Here is a 17,248-nt window from a genome sequence, read left to right as displayed (position 1 = left end):
TGAGTCCCTGTGAAAATCAATTTAAAATAAAAATAATCGTAAAAATGAACACACTAGAGAGGCAGTCTAGTTTTAAGGTGATAGTCTATACTGATAGGTTCAATCCCCAGCACTAAGAAAACCAATAATAGAGAAACTTCTCATTAGCCACTTTAGGAGCCTGGTGAGCCTAACTCACTGCACCTGGAAAATGGTCTCTGCAATGGAGACCCTAACAAGAGGCTCTTTCAGCTTTATTGTCAGAAGGACTCCTGTACCAGAATTGGCCCCTTTAGGGGAAGAAAAGCATGAGAAGCAGGGACCACTTTCACCACTGTTCAGTGGGTGAGCATAGATCAGGGACACAGTTTTGTAGAACCCTAGAGACCCTGCCTTGAATAGTAGGAAAACAGAACTAAAGAGTACATCGAAAAGGCAGAGGCAGGCAGATAGCTGTGAGTTCAAGGCCAGCCTGGTCTACAGAGTGAGTTCCAGGATAGGCTCCAAAGCTACACAGAGAGACCCTGACTCAGAAAACCAACAAACAAAATGTAGAAGTTGGGTGGGGCATCGTGCTGCCATAGTCTTAACACTGAGGGTTGAGTGTGCTACAAAAAAGGCCCTGTGTCCAAAAAATAAATATACTTGAACAGTACTCCGGGGTTCTTTGCTTTAATCCTAGTACTCAGGTAACAGGGTCTTGGGGATCTTTATGAGATACCGGTCACCTACAAACCAAAAATCTAGTGACCAACCACCCATTAGAATTGCTTCATAAATAAGAAAAACAAAAGCTGGCATGTGAAATACTGTGCAGAAAGCATTTGCTTGTCTTTGACAGGCTTTCCTGTAGCTGGGAGGAGACTTAGCAGATCCAGGTGCATGAAACCTGGGCTCCCACATCCAGTTTTATGCTGTGTTGAGAATCCGACATGCCTCCTAGGCAGGCATTCTCCAAAGTGAAAAACCAGGCCCAGCCCAGGAAGCTTGTATTTTTCACACTGTAGATATCTATTGTCAAGTCACTTTATGACTTCAAGTCCTGTGTTTCTCTTGAGACAGATTTATGTATCAAGATGGGATTCCATCATGTATCTTTTGACCTCAAATCATGCCATGATTGTCAATGTTTATCACAGAGCGCAGTCGCTATTCAGCTTTTAAGCTTTGACTGGAAAGAAAGTCATAAGGCAATATAATAAGGCCTGTGTTCCCAGCACTTCAGAGGCAGTGCCAAGGGGATCAGGAGTTCAAGGCCAGCCATGAGAGCCCATTGAGTTTGAGGCTCATAGTGGGTTTCATTAGGCCTTTCCTCAAAATACCGCCAAAACAATGTCAGGCACCAAAAGGCTAAGCGAATATCTCTGGGTTGAACATGAAGCTGAATTTGAGTAAAATTGAGTGTGAGAGGCAGAAGGTCTCTCCCCCGATCCAGATGCGTCAGACAGTAGCCAACTCCCAGCAGATCATGGCAGTGCCTCTTGGCCCCAAAGACCCCAGCTCTCAGCTGGGGTCCCTGGCAACTTTTAGTGACCTTCACTGCTCCCCATGTCAAATCCAGAAGCAGGAACCAGTAACATTTTGGAATCCCACCCACTTTATCATGATTGAGCTTTAGCTTTCTCATGTTTGATGGAATTGGACATCTGATTTGGAAGGAAAGAAATGAGAGTGTGAAGATCAAGCTGCAGAACTGTGAGTTTCCCTCAGGAGGGACTGTCAGAGTTCTGTGTATAAGATGAGCAAGGTTTAACATGATGCCAACGTTAGAAAAGCCATCCCTGAAGATGTAAGGGGCATAATTCAACACATCGAGATATGAATGAAGAATGCTGGGTGAATGCAACTGTGATCTCAACACTGAAGGCAGAGGCAGGGGCATCAATACAAGTTTGCTGCCAGCCTGGTCTGCATAGTGAGTTCTAGGCCAACTGGACTATAATTAGTCCCTGTTTACGAAAATGCTTAGTTTTTTTTTTATCTTTTGAGTCTTGCTTGTCCAATCTGGACAGCATACTGTCAGCAGTTGACAATTAAAGCAAACTCCATATGGAATATCTTCAATGCCCATTATCCTTTTTTGAAATAATTTGGTGCTGCCATGAGTAGACCTGTCTCGCTTTTATGAAATGTCTCGTGTGACTTAAACATCTTAAATGCCATATTTTGTAAGTCTCTGAAGTGTTTGTATACCAACCATTTAAAATATATCTCAGTCTGATCTTAAGAAACAAAGCTAACAAGGCCACACATTTGTCTGCTACATGACTAACTACTAACCTGTGTATTTTAATTATCCAAAATAGTTTTACTAATAACTTTCAAGGACTAGAAATTTACATCACGTTATTAAATGAGCTGCATAGGTATAATACCTTAAACATGAGTAGAAACATATATACAGTATAATAAAAATAAACTATAATTTGTGTCAATATACAAAAATACCTTAGACAAGAGTAGAAGCATAATAGAGTATGACGAAATAAACCTAAATTTGTATCCATAAACAAAAAACCATACCAATGTAAAACATTTAATACTAATAGTTGCTTTTTTAGTTTAACGGCAGATTTAATAATCTACCCTTTTCTACGATTCTCCCTATATACCTCTGTTTTCTTTTCAGAATGAGTTCCGTGAATTTAATCCCCTTTTCTTAGTTTCTTTCTTGCCCATGACAAATAAGAACTTATAACCAGCCCTGCTAAGCAATCACTAACATACATAATCCACCAAAAGACTACTCGCTGCACCTCTTGGGAGCGTGGGCATCCTCTTCCTAAAATTACTTGCTATTGTCTGGGGGTGATGGAATCTTCAGGGTACTGAGAAAATCAAGATAATGGTCAAGCCCTGGGAGAACTAGCTGTAGTCTAGTCTCAGTGTGATGGGGAGGAGGGCGTATCTTAAGTCCTGACTGGAGCAGTCTAGGAGGTTGAACCTTCTTTGCTAACCATTTTGAAGTTGTCACGAGCAGTTTGTCATCTAAAGTGATCTTTGGGTGATGTTTGGCAGCTTATTGTCATTGCCACAATCCAGGTGGAATCATCATTGTGGGGCCCCTTCATCTTCTTAGAGACTTCAAAGGTCATTGCCAGGAATGGTCATGGGTCACTCACTGCAGAAAACTCAAACATTTTAAATATCATATGCAATAGATCAGAGAGACATTAAAGGACCATAATTTGCTAAATACATCTGGGGTACACAAGCTTAATTCCCAGTTATCTGCTTCAGAATCAGCCCAAAATCATGCACAGGAAGCTAGATGAAGCCTATTTCTAAAATTAGTAGCCAGCCACTAAGGCCAGCTGGCCTGGGTCTGAAAAAGCATGGGATAAATCCGGACTTGCTGAACATAGCGGACAATGAGGACTACTGAGAACTCAAGAACAATGGCAATGGGTTTTTGATCCTACTGCACATACTGGCTTTGGGGGACCCTAGGCAGTTTGGATGCTCACCTTACTAGACCTGGATGGAGGTGGGTGGTCCTTGGACTTCCCACAGGTCAGGGAACCCTGATTGCTCTTCAAGCTGATGAGGGAGGGGACTTGATCGGGGGAAGGGGAGGGAAATGGGAGGCGGTGGCGGGGAGGAGGCGGAAATCTTTAATAAATAAATAAATAAATTTAAAAAAACAAAGTCGGAAAAAATAAAAATAAATAAATAAAATTAGTACCCAGGTCAGGCAGTGGTGGCACACACCTTTAATCCCAGCACTTGGGAGGCAGAGGCAGGCAGATCTCTGAGTTCGAGGCCAGCCTGGTTTATAAGAGCTAGTTCCAGAGCAGGTTTGAAAGCTACAGAGAAACCCTGTCTTGAAAAAACAAAATAAATAAATAGATAAAACCAGGCTGACTTATTGTTGCCTTCCAACTGTACAGGCTGAATGACATCAGCCAGGCCCACCAAGCTCCTGTGTGGATGGATTCCACCTACCTGAGTCAAATAGGATCAGTCTGGACTAGAGATATCATCCCTGCAGCACCAGACTTGAGGACCAATGCTGGCTTGGGGGCGGCATCCACCCATATGATAGTAATGATATCAGGCAGGCAGTAGTTGTCTTCTTGCAAACACAGGTTTTGATGCCCCTGGCTGGCCTTCATGTGGCTAAAAACTGCCTGAGCCAAATGGCATCACGAAGGCCTATAGATGTCTATATGCTTGCCAAGGTCTTGTGGACCTGGCATGGCCTCTTATTGGCTAGCCACCATCTGAGGGGAATGACATAAGGTGGGCACATGAATGTCTTTCTGCCAGTCAAGGTCTCGAGGACCAAGGCTGGCAAGTGGGTGATTGACAGCTGCCTAAGTCAAATGGCATCAGATGTGTTGTGAATGTCTTCCTGCCAATCCAGGTCTCAAGGACCCATGTGGGCACGTTGCACGCTTCCACTCACTTGAACTGAAGGGGATCAGGTAGTCCAATGGATGTCCTCATACCAGCATGGGTATTGAGGTCCCAGGATGGCCTGTGGGTAGCTAGCACCAACCTTAGCTAAATGGCATCAGGTGAGTAAAAGATGTCTTTCCATCAGTCCATGCCGTGAGGACCCAGCCTCTCCTAGTGGTATCTTCCAAATCGTGTGATCTGAATGGCATCAGGCAGGCCAGTGTTTGTGTTCATGACAGTTTAGGATTGAGTGGAATGGTCCAAAGGGGGTTCATGGATATCTTCCTGCTAGCCTTGGCCTTGAGGAAGCCAGCTGCACTCTGAGTGGCTTCCACCCCCTTAGCAGAATGGCTTCAGGTGGCTGGAGAATGTTTTTCTCATCATCCCAGGCTGTAAAGACCTAAACTGACCTTTCAGTGACTTTAACCCACATGAATGGAAACTTCTGAGCGGGCCTGTGGATGTCTTCTCATATACCAGGGACCTGAGGTCTCTAGCTGGCCAACAGATGGTTAGCACCCACCTTAGATGAATAAAATCAAGTGGGCTGTGGGTGTCTTCCTGCTTTCCCTGATCTTGAGGACCCAGCCTGACCTGTGATTTGCTATCACCGTCATGAGGAGAATGGGAGCAAAGACCCACGTATGTTTTCCAGTCAGTCTTGGGTTTGGGGAAACTAGCTGACTAGTGGGTGCCTATCACTAGGTTGAGTCAAATAGCTTCAGGTGGGCCATGGATGCCTTCCTACTAGTCCAGGACTTGAGAACTCATGCTACTCTGTGGGTGACTTCCAACCCCATGAAATGAATGGCATCAGGCATGCCTTTGGATATCTTCCAGGCTGCTCAGGCCTTGAGGACCCAGGCTGGCCAATATGTAGCTAGCACCTATCTGACCAAGATGGTGTCAGGTAGTCTGTGGATGTCTTTGTGTCAGTGCAGCCCTTGAGGATTCATGCAGGCATGTTGCAGGCTTCCAGCCACCTGAGCTGAATGAGATCAGGCAGACCCGTGGATGTCTTAGTGCCAGCCCAGACCCTGAAATCCCAGTCTGCTGTAGAAAGTCCCAAGTTACCTGCCCACTTGGGCATGGCCTCTTAGAGTATAAATGCCAATGTAAAGCACCTGTTCCCTCTCTTCTGGCTGCTGGATTTGGTTCCTGTTCCCTGTTTGTACAGAGGACTGTAATCTGTGAGTCTGCCCCTTACTAAATAACCCTTTATTATACTCAATTCTGAGCTGATGTGAGATTTTGTTTTAGTGTCCATCTTCATCTGGTGTCCATTCTGCAGGACACAGAAGACAGTGACCGACAAACTGCCAATATAGCTGGAATTGTCTTGGAAATTTTCTGCTTCATGGAAAAGTATTCTGGACATTATAGGCCTGTAGGCTGAAGATGGATGCTCCAATGTTACAGAACTTTGGGTGACTGTCCAGGCAGTGAAATGGCTCTGTCAATTCTAGAGTTGTAGAAGTTGCTTACAATGAACTTCCTGTTTACATAGGTAATATTATATCCTTCTGGAGTCTTTGATGGAGTTCAAGAACATATAGTTTTAATTATAGTTTTCCTTAGTTATGATTAAACATAAAGTAGATATGAACAATGTAATTGTAATTTTGCTTGATATCTGTTTTGTTATATGTAATTTTACTATGTTAATGTTAAAAACTTCCTTTTTATTTAAACAGAAAAGAGGAGGTAATGTGCGATTCTTCTCCATATGCTGTGAATACGACTGAGTAATAAAGAAAACTGGCTTGGCCTGATAGAGTACAGTAGAGCTAGGTGGGGAAAACTTAACTGAATGCTGGGAGAAAGGAGGTGGAGTCAGAGAGCAGCCTTGTAGCACCACTGGAGATGCCAGAACTTTACCTGGTAAACCACAGCCTTGTGGAGATACACAGATTAATAGGAATAAGTTAAATTAATATGTAAGAGTTAGCCACGAAGAAGCTAAAGCTTATGTGCCATGTGGTGATTTAATTAATACAGTTCCAGCCTGTGGGTGGCTTGCTGTGATGTGAGCTAGAATGCAGGTGACTTATGGATACCTTCCCACATATCTAAAGCTTAAGAACTCCTGCTGGCCTGTTGGTGGCTTCTGTCCACCGAAGGGAAATGGCCTCAGGTGTGCCCATGGATGTTTTCAGCACCAGATGGGCTGTTGATGTCTTCTCACCAGCCTAGGCTTTAGTACACAAGCTGGCCTAGGGAGGCTTCTAACAGCCAGAAAGAAATGACATCAGGTGGTGGCATGGATGTCTTCCTGCCAGTCCAGGCCCTGAGAACATATGCTGTCCTGTTAGAGACATATGCCAAATAAGGTTAGGCAGGGAGGGGGAGTCCTACTGAGAAAAGGAGTTCTTCATTTTGGGCCAAGTCTAGAGATGTCTGTGGACATAATGAACTAAAATCTTAAATGCAGGCTTCTTCAACATCTTCCTGTCTTATTTTCTGATGGAGAGGTGTGATCCTAGGCTTTGAGAGTCTTATAACCTGTATCAGAGGGGTCCAAGGTCTGATCCTGGACCATGACTTGGTAGGTAGTAATTCTAGTAATGGTGGTAATCTTTCATTGGAGAAATTGTATCAGGCAGGTAGCAAGTATCAGAATAAAACATACCACAACTAGGGGGTTAATAAGTGGCAGGAGCCAGGAAAACAAAATACCATTGAGCTAACTTAAATGTACAATGGGTTAAAATTTTGAAAGAAAGTTTTTATGAAGTTTTTTTTTGAGGGTTTAAACATTGTTTTCAACAACGTTTGATTCATTTATATAAAAGCAGGTTTCTTCTCCCAATACTATGCAAGCTCCCCCATGTCCAGCAGTTATTGAGTCTGCTACTCTTCTGTTTTGGAACATGACTCCAACAAAAGAACTCATCGGTTGCTAGAAGGATTCAAGGCTGTCAGTTGTGGATGCATTGCCTGATTGAGGTCATTTCTAAAGTCTCCAGACATGCGTTGTGTCTGGGTGACAGCAGCTGTCGCGGTCCCTGGAGGCCCAAGGGAGATGGGAAGCCCTACTAGTAAAGGGTGGATCATCTCTTGTCATTTTCTGGTTTGCAGCCGTAGTGTTGGATCCTGTTTCTCACAGAGATAGACCTGTGGAATAATCCCAACAGGGTATAAAACCCTGTCAGGGTCATATCTATGCAAGGGGATCTTTCCCTTGTCTCTTCCTGACATGAGAAGAAGACGGGGTAATGCACAAGTTAGGCTAGAAACAGTGTCATTGGCAACACATCGCTGGTCCGTTCTTATAGGCCTAGGAAAAAGACAAAGGGGTACGGTAGACATTTGACTACAAAGGAAAATGTCATGAAGGTTGAGGCAGGTGTCATTTCTTTTTGTTTGTTTGTTTTTTCGAGACAGGTTTTCTCTGTAGCTTTGGAGCCTGTCCTGGAACTAGCTCTTGTAGACCAGGCTGGCCTCGAACTCACAGAGGTCCACCTGCCTCTGCCTCCGAGTCCTGAGATTAAAGGTGTGCGCCACCACTGCCCAGCTGCAGGTGTCATTTCTTTTGGTCATCTTTATTACAGACGTGTTTGTGGCACTGAAGCAAGCACTGGATGTGTGCTAGAGAAACGGAAGAAATAGGGAAACTGTGGTGCCTAGAAAGAAAATGGCCCCCAAAGGGAGTGGAAATATTAGGAGGAGAGGCCTTGTTAGAGGTGGTGTGGCCTTCCTGGAGGAATTGTATCACTGCTGAGTGGGGCTTTGAGGTTGCCTATGCTCAAGCTCCTCCCATTGTCATAGACCACTTCCTATTGCATGTAAGATGTAGGACCCTCAACTACCTCTCTAGCATTATGTCTGCCTGTACAGCACCATGTTCCACCATGGAGACAATGCACTGAACCTCTGAATTGTAAATGAGCCACTCCAATTAAATATTTTCCTTTATGAAAGTTGTCACAGCAAAGGCACAGCCTTATAAACCAGTTGGAAGAACAGATGTGTGACTGGCCTTCCAGCTGAACTGCCCCAACCTCTAGACCTCAAGACCCAGAAAAATATCCCTGCCCCTCCCACTCCTGTCTCAGAAGGAACAAAGCAGCTTGGTCTTGTTCCCAACTCAGGTGGAACTCCACTGCCCTCGTGCAATCCCCAAAAGCCAATCCGCAGGTGAGAGACCTGCCTTCAGGCTGCTGGACCCACTGGATTCAGTTTCCTCAAGACCCTCTCCACTACCCAATCCTACCTACCGCATCATCCTCCCTATAACCAGCCCTCCCTGCGACTCCATCAGACTACATAGGCACAGGCGCAACCCACAACATTTGGAAGAACAGACTCCACAGGCAAAGGTACAACTCACAGCAGGCAGAAAAACAGGATGATACGCAAGATCCCGGCATCCAAACCCTCACAAAGCTCAGCTGAGAAAACCGTACTGGACATGAAGACTTGCCAATCACCAGAACCCCTGGCAATTCAGGTCAGAAGTCAATAAAGAAAACATATAATAAAGGAACAAAGCATCCATCCAAAAAGGCAACATGAGAATCAACAGCCATAACTATAATCATCCCAAAACCACATGCATAAACACCAGAGCAAGAACACACTCAACAACAGAAATGATCGTATGGCACCAGCAGAAGCCAGGGGTTCTACAGCAAGACCTGCACATTCTGATGGAGTTGAACACAGGACAATAATCTTAAAAAACTTTATGAAGACTATAGAAGCCCTTTAAAAATGAAGAATTCCATTAAAGAAATCTGGGAAAAATAAAAATCACAAGAAATCTCTAAATCCTTTAAAGAAAGCCCAGACAAAAGCAATCAAACTGGTAAAAGAGACAGCTTAAGACGTGAAAACTGAAGTAGAAGTAATAAAGGAAATACAAACCAAGGGAATTCTGGAAAAGGAAAATCTGGGTAAGCGAACAGGAACTATAGATGGCAGAAACAACAACAGAATGCAAGAGATGGAAGAAATAATCTCAAGCATTGAAGATATGATAGCAGAAATAAATTCATTGGTCAAAGAAAATGTTAAGTCCAAAAAAATTCCTAACACAAAACATCCAGGAGATGTAGGGGACACCATGAAAATACCAAACAAAGAATAATAGGAATAGAAGAATGAGAAGAATCCCAGCTCAAGGGCACAGAAGATATATCCAACAAAATTATAGAGGAAAACTTTCCCAACCTAAAGAAGGACACACCTATAAATGTTCTAGAAGTTTACAGAACACCGAATAGACTGCACCAAAAAGGAAATCCCATTGCCACAAAATAATAAAAACACTAAACATGTGGAATAAAAGAATACTGAGGGCTGGAGAGATGGCTCAGCGGTTAAGAGCATTGCCTGCTTTTCCAAAGGTCCTGAGTTCAATTCCCAGCCACCACATGGCGGCTCACAACCATCTGTAATGAGGTCTGGTGCCCTCTTCTGGCCTGCAGGCAAACATGCAGACAGAATATTGTGTACATAATAAATAAATATTTTTTAAAAAGTTGTATTCTTTCCATAAAAAAAGAATACTGAGAGCTGTAAAGGAAAATGCCAAGTAAGCAAAGACAGACTTAATGGAATCATACCTGACTTCACAATGGGGACCCTCAAAACCTAGAAGGTCTCGAACAGAAGTTTTGCGGACACTAAGAGATCACAGATGTCAGCCCACACTCCTTTAACCAGTAAAACTTTCACTCACCACAGATGGAGAAAACAAGATATTTCCTTACAAAACCAGATTTAAACAGAAAGTACTAGTAGAAAAACTCCAACCCAAGGAAGTTAACTGTTCCAAAAAAAACACAGGCATTAGATGATCTCACATCAGCAGAAACCAGAGTAGGGACACACACACGCTATCACCACCACCACGACCAAAACCCAAACAAAACAGGAATTAACAATCACTGGACTTTAATATCTCTTAATATCAATGGACTTGATTTGCCTATAGAAAGACACAGGCTAGCAAAATGTATAATATAACAGTATTTGGAGCTAGAGAGATGGCTCAGTGGTTAAGAGCACTGGATGATATTCCAGAGTTCCTGAGATTAATTCCCAAAAACCATATGGTATCTCACAATCATCCGTAATAAAATCTGGACCCCTCTTCTGCCATGTAGGCAGATATAGAGGCAGAACACTATATAAAATATAAATGAATAAATCTTTTAAAAAAGAAGAGAGCCAGGCAGTGGTGGCGCACACCTTTAATCCCAGTACTCGGAGGCAGAAGCAAGTGGATCTCTGTGAGTTCGAGGCCAGCCTGGTCTACAAGAGCTAGCTCCAGGACAGGAACCAAAAAGCTAAGGAGAAACCCTGTCTTGAAACAAAATAAAAAAGAAAAGTGTATACATCCTTCTACTGCTAATAAGAAACACACCTCAACTTTAAAACAGAATTACCACAAAATAAATGGTTGGGAAAAGATTTTCTAATCAAATGGACCTAAGAAGTAAGCAGGTGTAGCTATCCTAATATTTTACAAATTAAACTTCAAACTAAAATTAATAAAAAATATTAAAGGGACATTTCATATTCATCAAAAAGAAAATCCTTCAAGATGAAGGCTCAATTCTTCATCTATGCCCCCAATACAAGGGCACTCACATTTGTAAAAGAAATCTTGAATCTAATACAAATCTCATACATTAATAGTGGGAGACTTCATTTTTACCAGTGGACAGGTCTGCCAAACAGAAAATTAATGGAGAAATAAGGGAACTAACAATGTGAGGAATCAAATGGACATAACAGATTTCTACAGAACATTTCAACTGAACACAAAAGTATATACCTTCTTCTCAGCACCTGATGGGACCTTCTCTAAAACAGACCACGTACTTGGTTACAAAGCAAATCTCAACAGATTCAAAAGTATGGAATAAAAATCTGGAAACTCAAGAAACTAGGCATCAAGACACAAAATAATCTCATAAAAATTGGGGTACATATTTAAATAGACAATTCTCAACAGAAGAATCTCAAATGGCCAAGATACATTTAAAGAACTGTTCAACATCCTTAGCTACCAGAGAAATGAAGATCAAAACGACTCTGAGATATCATCTTATACTTGTCAGACTGGCTAAGATAAAGCATGTTAATGACAGCCTATGTTGGAGAGGATGAGGGGTAAGAGAGACAATCCTCCACTGCTGGTAGTAGTGCAAACTTGTACAGGCACTTTGCAAATCAGTATGGCAGTTTCTCTGAAAACTGGAAATCAATCTACCTCAAGACCAAGCAATTCCACTCTTGGGCATATACCCCAAAGGATGTTCAACCATACCACAGGTCACTTGCTCAACTGTATTCATAGCAGCATTATTTGTAATAGCCAGGACCTGAAAACAACCTAGATGACACTCTATTGAAGAATGGATAAAAAAATGTGATATATCTACACAATGGTGTATTATTCAGCAGAAAAACATTTATATCATGAAATTTGCAGGCAAATGAATGGAACTAAAAAAAAATTATCCTGAGTGAGGTAACCCAGACTCAGAAAGACAGAAATGGCATGTGCTGAATCCTAAGTGGACAGTAGATGTAAAACAAAGGATGACCACACTACAATCCTCAGCTCCAGAGAAGTTACATAGCAAGGAGGATCATAATTGGGACACATGTATCTCCCTGGGAAGAGGAAATAGATGAGATATCCTGGGAAACGGGGGGAGAGAAAAGAGAGAGAACGAGGGGATTGAAACATGAGGGATTAAATGGCTGAGATGGGGGCAGGATGGAGGGGCAGAGTAAGGAGAGAGATATTTTGATAGAAGAGACTGTTATGGAATAGGGAGAATCCTGGTGCTAAGGAAATTCCCAAGGATCCACAAGTCTCCTAGAAATTCTGGAGAGGGTGCCTGAACTGGCCTTCCCCTGTAATCAGATTGGTGACTACCCTAATTGTTATCATAGAACCTTCATCCAGTACCCAATGGAAGTAGATGCAGAGATCCACAGCCAACCACTGGGCCGAGCTCTGGGAGACCAGTTGAAGAGAGGTTAGGATATTATATGAGCAGGGGGCAGAGGGCAAGATCATGATGGGAAAACCCACAGAGACAAGTAACCTGAGCCTGTCGGAGGTCATGGACTTTCGATGGACCGCTAATGAGCAGGCAGAGGACCGGCCTAGGTCCTGTGCATGTGAGTGACAATTGTGTGGCTTGGTCTGTTTGTGGGGATATACGAAAGGAAAAGGGGGGAGGTGCAGGTAAGTTCTTGTTATGTAGCCTTGTCTTCTCCAGTACTGGAAGGTGTTTTAGATACTTAGATATATTCAGCTCAGCACATGCTTGAAGATGTAAAATATGAATTTAGGTTGAATTCCAGTGAGTGTAGGTATGCAGGTTGGCTGTTGGGTAGAGGGAGTCTTCTTGATTGGGACTTTTTATATGTGTAAGTGCAAAACCAATAGGGGCGTGAATAATGAACCTTTCAGCATTGTAGGAGGACAAGAAAGAAACAGAGAGAGGAGAATGGGGGAAGTCAACGAATAAGAACAAAGTAAATTATGTGTATGTGTGAGAATGCCATAGTGAAATTCAACAGTTCAATTGTTAAATGAGGTTGTTATAGTTCATGTAGGTTATTTGTGTGTGTGTGTGTGTGTGTGTGTGTGTGTGTGTGTGTGTGTGTGGTTGTTCTAGTTCATGTAGGTTATTTGTGTTTGTGTATGTATGTGTTAGGATTTACTTTTTTATTTTACAAGTGTTTGCCTTGGTGGCAGGTGAGAGCCCAAGGCAAGTGAGGGACAGACAAAGGGGTTATGCAGAAAGAGTTTAACTGAGAAGTTTACTGACAGAAGGGGAGAGGGCAGGGAAGGGACCAATCTCTGGGGACAACATCTGCAGAAACAGGAGAGGGAGAAAGAAAGTGAAATGGGTGGAGATGCATCTTTTACAGGGACATATTACTGTCTGCCATGCATACAGGCAGGAAACAGGGTGTGACGCTGTCGAGAACCTAAAAGGCTGCAACAACTGAGAGTGGCTTCAGATCTGAGCAGATGGATTGATGTAAGACTCCTATTGGATGGCATTTGACATCTCTCTACCAGGGGATATGCTAAAGAAAGTGCTCTTCCTAGCCAGTATACAAACCCTTCTGGGTGTATGAAGAAATACATATCTTGGGGTTCCACTGTGCCCATCCCACTGTGAGATTAGGTCTCTGAATGTTGGTGTATTGTACATAATGTCAACTTGAAATTCTAGCAAGGGTCAAATACAAGGACATTGTCCCTCTTGGTTATCACTTGATACCCAATATAACGTGGGAATGTAGTACCCTTGAACATTCCTTCAGTCATGGTTTAGGGAAATAAGCCCATAATAACTGTGATGAATGAGTGGAGGATTCTATTCATCATTTTCTAACAACAATAAGCCTGATTAAGAAAAATGTGGCACCAAATTACACAAAGGGAATAGGGTAGCTTCAGGGACAGCAACACCAAAATACAGAAAATACAGTTGCAGGGCTAAAGTGCACTTCTTAGAGACCAAGAAAATGAAACATGCCCAAGTAATGAATATTTTTTAAGGATTATGATTACTATTATATATATATTATTATGATGCAGGGTTCTGCCTGTCACACAAGAAGAGGAGACCCGATCAGAGGATTGAGCTATCATGTGGCTGCTAGGAATTGAACTCAGGTCCTCTCAAAGAGCAGTCAGTGCTCTTAACCACCGAGCCATCTACTCAGCCCCTCTAAAAGATGTTTTTATGTGAAGGTCACCAGCCACAACCACAGGGTAGGAGCTTTGAAGAATAAGGCCCCACTGCTATGAGGCTTACAAGCCGGGCCTCCTGGTAATGGTTAGCAATCTTAGAACTCAGACGACTAGACTGAAGGGTCTGAGGTCATGTGCCCTGGGTCCCAAAGAATTTCATGGCCCATACAGCTTTGAGACTTACAGGTGAGTAGGATGAAGAAAGAAAAAAACAGAAACAGAGAATTCTGGGAATGAGTGGACTGTGTGCTGTGAAGCTGACACCAGCAAACCAGAATCACAGCACATTTATTTGGTGCAGTGGACAGAAGGGCACTGCTACTCATGGTAGGGGTGGGTCCCTGTGGGGAGCAGTCTAACGGTTCAATAATCCAAAGGATTTCAACCATAGCTCATAAGAGTATTCCCTCGGCATCACAGGGCAATGTGCCGCAGCAGGATTTCCCCAGCAATGGCTGCCCTTCAGGTCATAGGCATAGCGCACACAACATTTACGGCAAACGGCTGCGTTAAAACAGACTGCCTTGAGCTGTCTTTCAGACCTCAGTATATCCAGAAGCTCAGGACCAAGTTCATCAAATCTGCGTACAAGCACACGGCATCCATCATAGCACTCCAGAGGGACAGGGTATGTCTCTTCGGTTAGCTTGTTCAGCTTGGCTGTGTGGTGAAGCACTTGCTTCAGCACGGGTAGAGACAGTTCATTCATATACAAATTGATCATGAAAAGCTGGGAGCATTGACTCAGGGCAGGCATCAAAGCACTAAATTGAGAATCCTTCAGCCGACATCCGGCCAGGTCAAGGGTTTGCAAGGTGTCTTTTACTCTCTCAAGGAGATAGCCAAGTGGCTTAATACTCCTGTCCAACATTGTGTAAGATAGGTCGAGATGTTTAAGTGCAAAAAGGTTCAGGCATTGGGACAGGTAATCCAAGTCTCTCTGTATGATGTAACAGAGAGTGATGGACAGGGTCTCCAAGGGTTTCTTCAGGCACCTAGAGAGAGAATGAGATTTCTGTCAGATGGAGTTGAAGAGGATGGTTAGAACTGACAATGTAGCAGATGGTACTTCTCCCGCATCCATTCTGAAGGAGGTCAACGCCCATGACTCTCCCTTTTGTGGTCAGCTCACAAAAATCACAGAAATCTAGCATGGGCCAGGCTCAGGCCACAGGAGAAAAACCAGCGATTTTCCTATCAGGAGGATTGAATATGGAGACTGTAAGGACTACCTACCCCCAAGCGAGCTTCAGTGACGCCATAGCGGTTTCCCTGTAGGGTCCCCTGACGTCCTTTCCTCAACACTGCCATGTCCTGGTCCCACAACTTCAATGCAAGTGTCACCCATTTCCCACTAACTCAGTCCCTTTCTATGCACCCATCAACCTTTCTCTAATGAGCAATTATCGGCACCCTTGGGGCTGGTCACAGGTGTCTTAGCACAGAGCTCATCTCCTTGGGTGTACAAGGTTGATAGTGCATAGCCTGACGTTCAAGGACCTCCTAACCTATAAGCCAAAGGTGGGTTATTTGTCTGGAGAAGCTCTCTTTATCCTTCCTTACCTGAGACAATCAGCCAGGCTGCCAACTAGAGCAGGAGAATAGTTGATATAGAGATGCTGGAGACAGTGGAATTTGGGTAATTGTGATACCAATTTGTTCATGCACTCCTCTTCCAGCTCTTCAGATCCACTGATGCTTGAATCCTTCTGAATGTACAGCAAATGGAGTGTGTGAAGGTTTCTCATCTGTCTCAGGTACGGTCCAAAAGGACCCATGGCTTTTATCGATATATATCTCAACTGCAGCTCCCTTACACAGTGGAGATCTGCAGACTTTAAAAAGTCTATGGCAGTGGGAAAGTATCCTGATGTCAAAATATCAATCTTTGGACAGCACAAATGAACAGAATTTTGTCTCTGCTGGGCCCATCGCCACAAGTATGTGGTACATTCATTGCACCCACTCTTCGTGATTTTTAAGTCAGTTATGACATTTAAATATTTCTTTACTCGCGAGTAAGGACACGTCTCCACTGTCTTCTCTCTCGTGAACTGATAAAAGATTTCCCTTTCACAGGATTGACTCCGATTGACACAGGAATCCCTATTTGTCAAATCCAGCACTCTGATTTTCCCGCGGCTGTGGGAGAAACAGGTAGCAATCTCAGCAAATACCATACATATTACAGTCTTCTTCTTATCCACATCTCACAACAGCTCTCCCTTCCAAAAGTTTGCTTTCTCCTATGCATAGAATCAAGGCCAGGACCTCATGCTCAGTATAAAGAGAACTTTACCAGGGAGGCATCCTCAGCCCTGTCCCACGTCCTCCCAGTCCCCTTAATCCCAGCCTCATTCCACCCGGAACTTTGAGTGACAGACACCCTTGAGGGATCCTCAGTGGCTGTTCTCGTCTTCTCCACATTATTATTGCCAAGATGGCTGAGACCAGGCCAAAGCCTCGAGAATCCTCTAAGCTGATGCTATTAGAATTCTCAACCCTCTTTGACCAAATAGTCCTTGGCCCCACATGGTCTTGCTTTGTACACACAGAGCCTCCTCCAACCAAGCTGAATCTTGCTTACCGAGGGCAAGGCTCCTCTGTAATCAGCACATCCGATCCACCAAGCAGAGTTTTCAAAGTCTCCAGGTGTGGGGTCTTCATCAGGACTCCTACAGGAAGGCATGTGAATGGCCAGGCAGGCACCATGGCCCGCAGGATGTTGGTCTGATTGTTCCTGAAGGCCCTCTCAAATGCTGCTGGGAACAGGATCCAGGGCCAGTCTGCCAGACCAGAAATGGCCAAGGCCTCCTTCTTCAGTAGGGTCTCGAATGCTAGCTGCTGAAGTGTTGGTGGGGCTAGATCTCTCATTGTGATTGGTTTCAGGAATAATGATCCTGGGGAAGCAGGCAAAGAAAGAGACCATTAATGATTGTAAACTTAGGACGTCCTTCTGCACACACAGGGAGCTGTCAGGGCAGTCAGTGCTGAGGGATTGTTGAGATCTCCGTTGACCAATTTTGATCACCTTCTGCTGGAGTTAAAGCTACGATTCACCACTCTGTGGTGTGCAGTCTCTCCAAAGAAAGAGGAGGACAACAGGCAAAAAAGAAAAATAAAACTAAA

At 43.6% G+C, this 17,248-nt stretch overlaps 1 protein-coding gene across 1 annotated transcript; it reads right to left on the bottom strand.

The window, feature by feature from the left end:
- Positions 1 to 14,474: 14,474 nt before the first annotated feature.
- Positions 14,475 to 16,993, bottom strand: LOC121448457 (oogenesin-1-like). The gene is made up of 3 exons (XM_041652497.1): positions 16,707 to 16,993; positions 15,683 to 16,261; positions 14,475 to 15,114 (listed from the first exon to the last, which is right to left on the bottom strand). Exons 1-3 carry the CDS (start codon positions 16,991 to 16,993, stop codon positions 14,475 to 14,477), a joined length of 1,506 nt encoding a protein of 501 aa, XP_041508431.1.
- Between the last annotated feature and the right edge of the window lie 255 nt (positions 16,994 to 17,248).

This window comes from Microtus oregoni, unplaced genomic scaffold (assembly GCF_018167655.1).
Source record: "Microtus oregoni isolate MIOR12 unplaced genomic scaffold, Mior012 000005F_ref0000423, whole genome shotgun sequence".
NCBI lineage: Eukaryota > Metazoa > Chordata > Mammalia > Rodentia > Cricetidae > Microtus > Microtus oregoni.
This window is presented reverse-complemented; position numbering and strand designations above follow the sequence as displayed.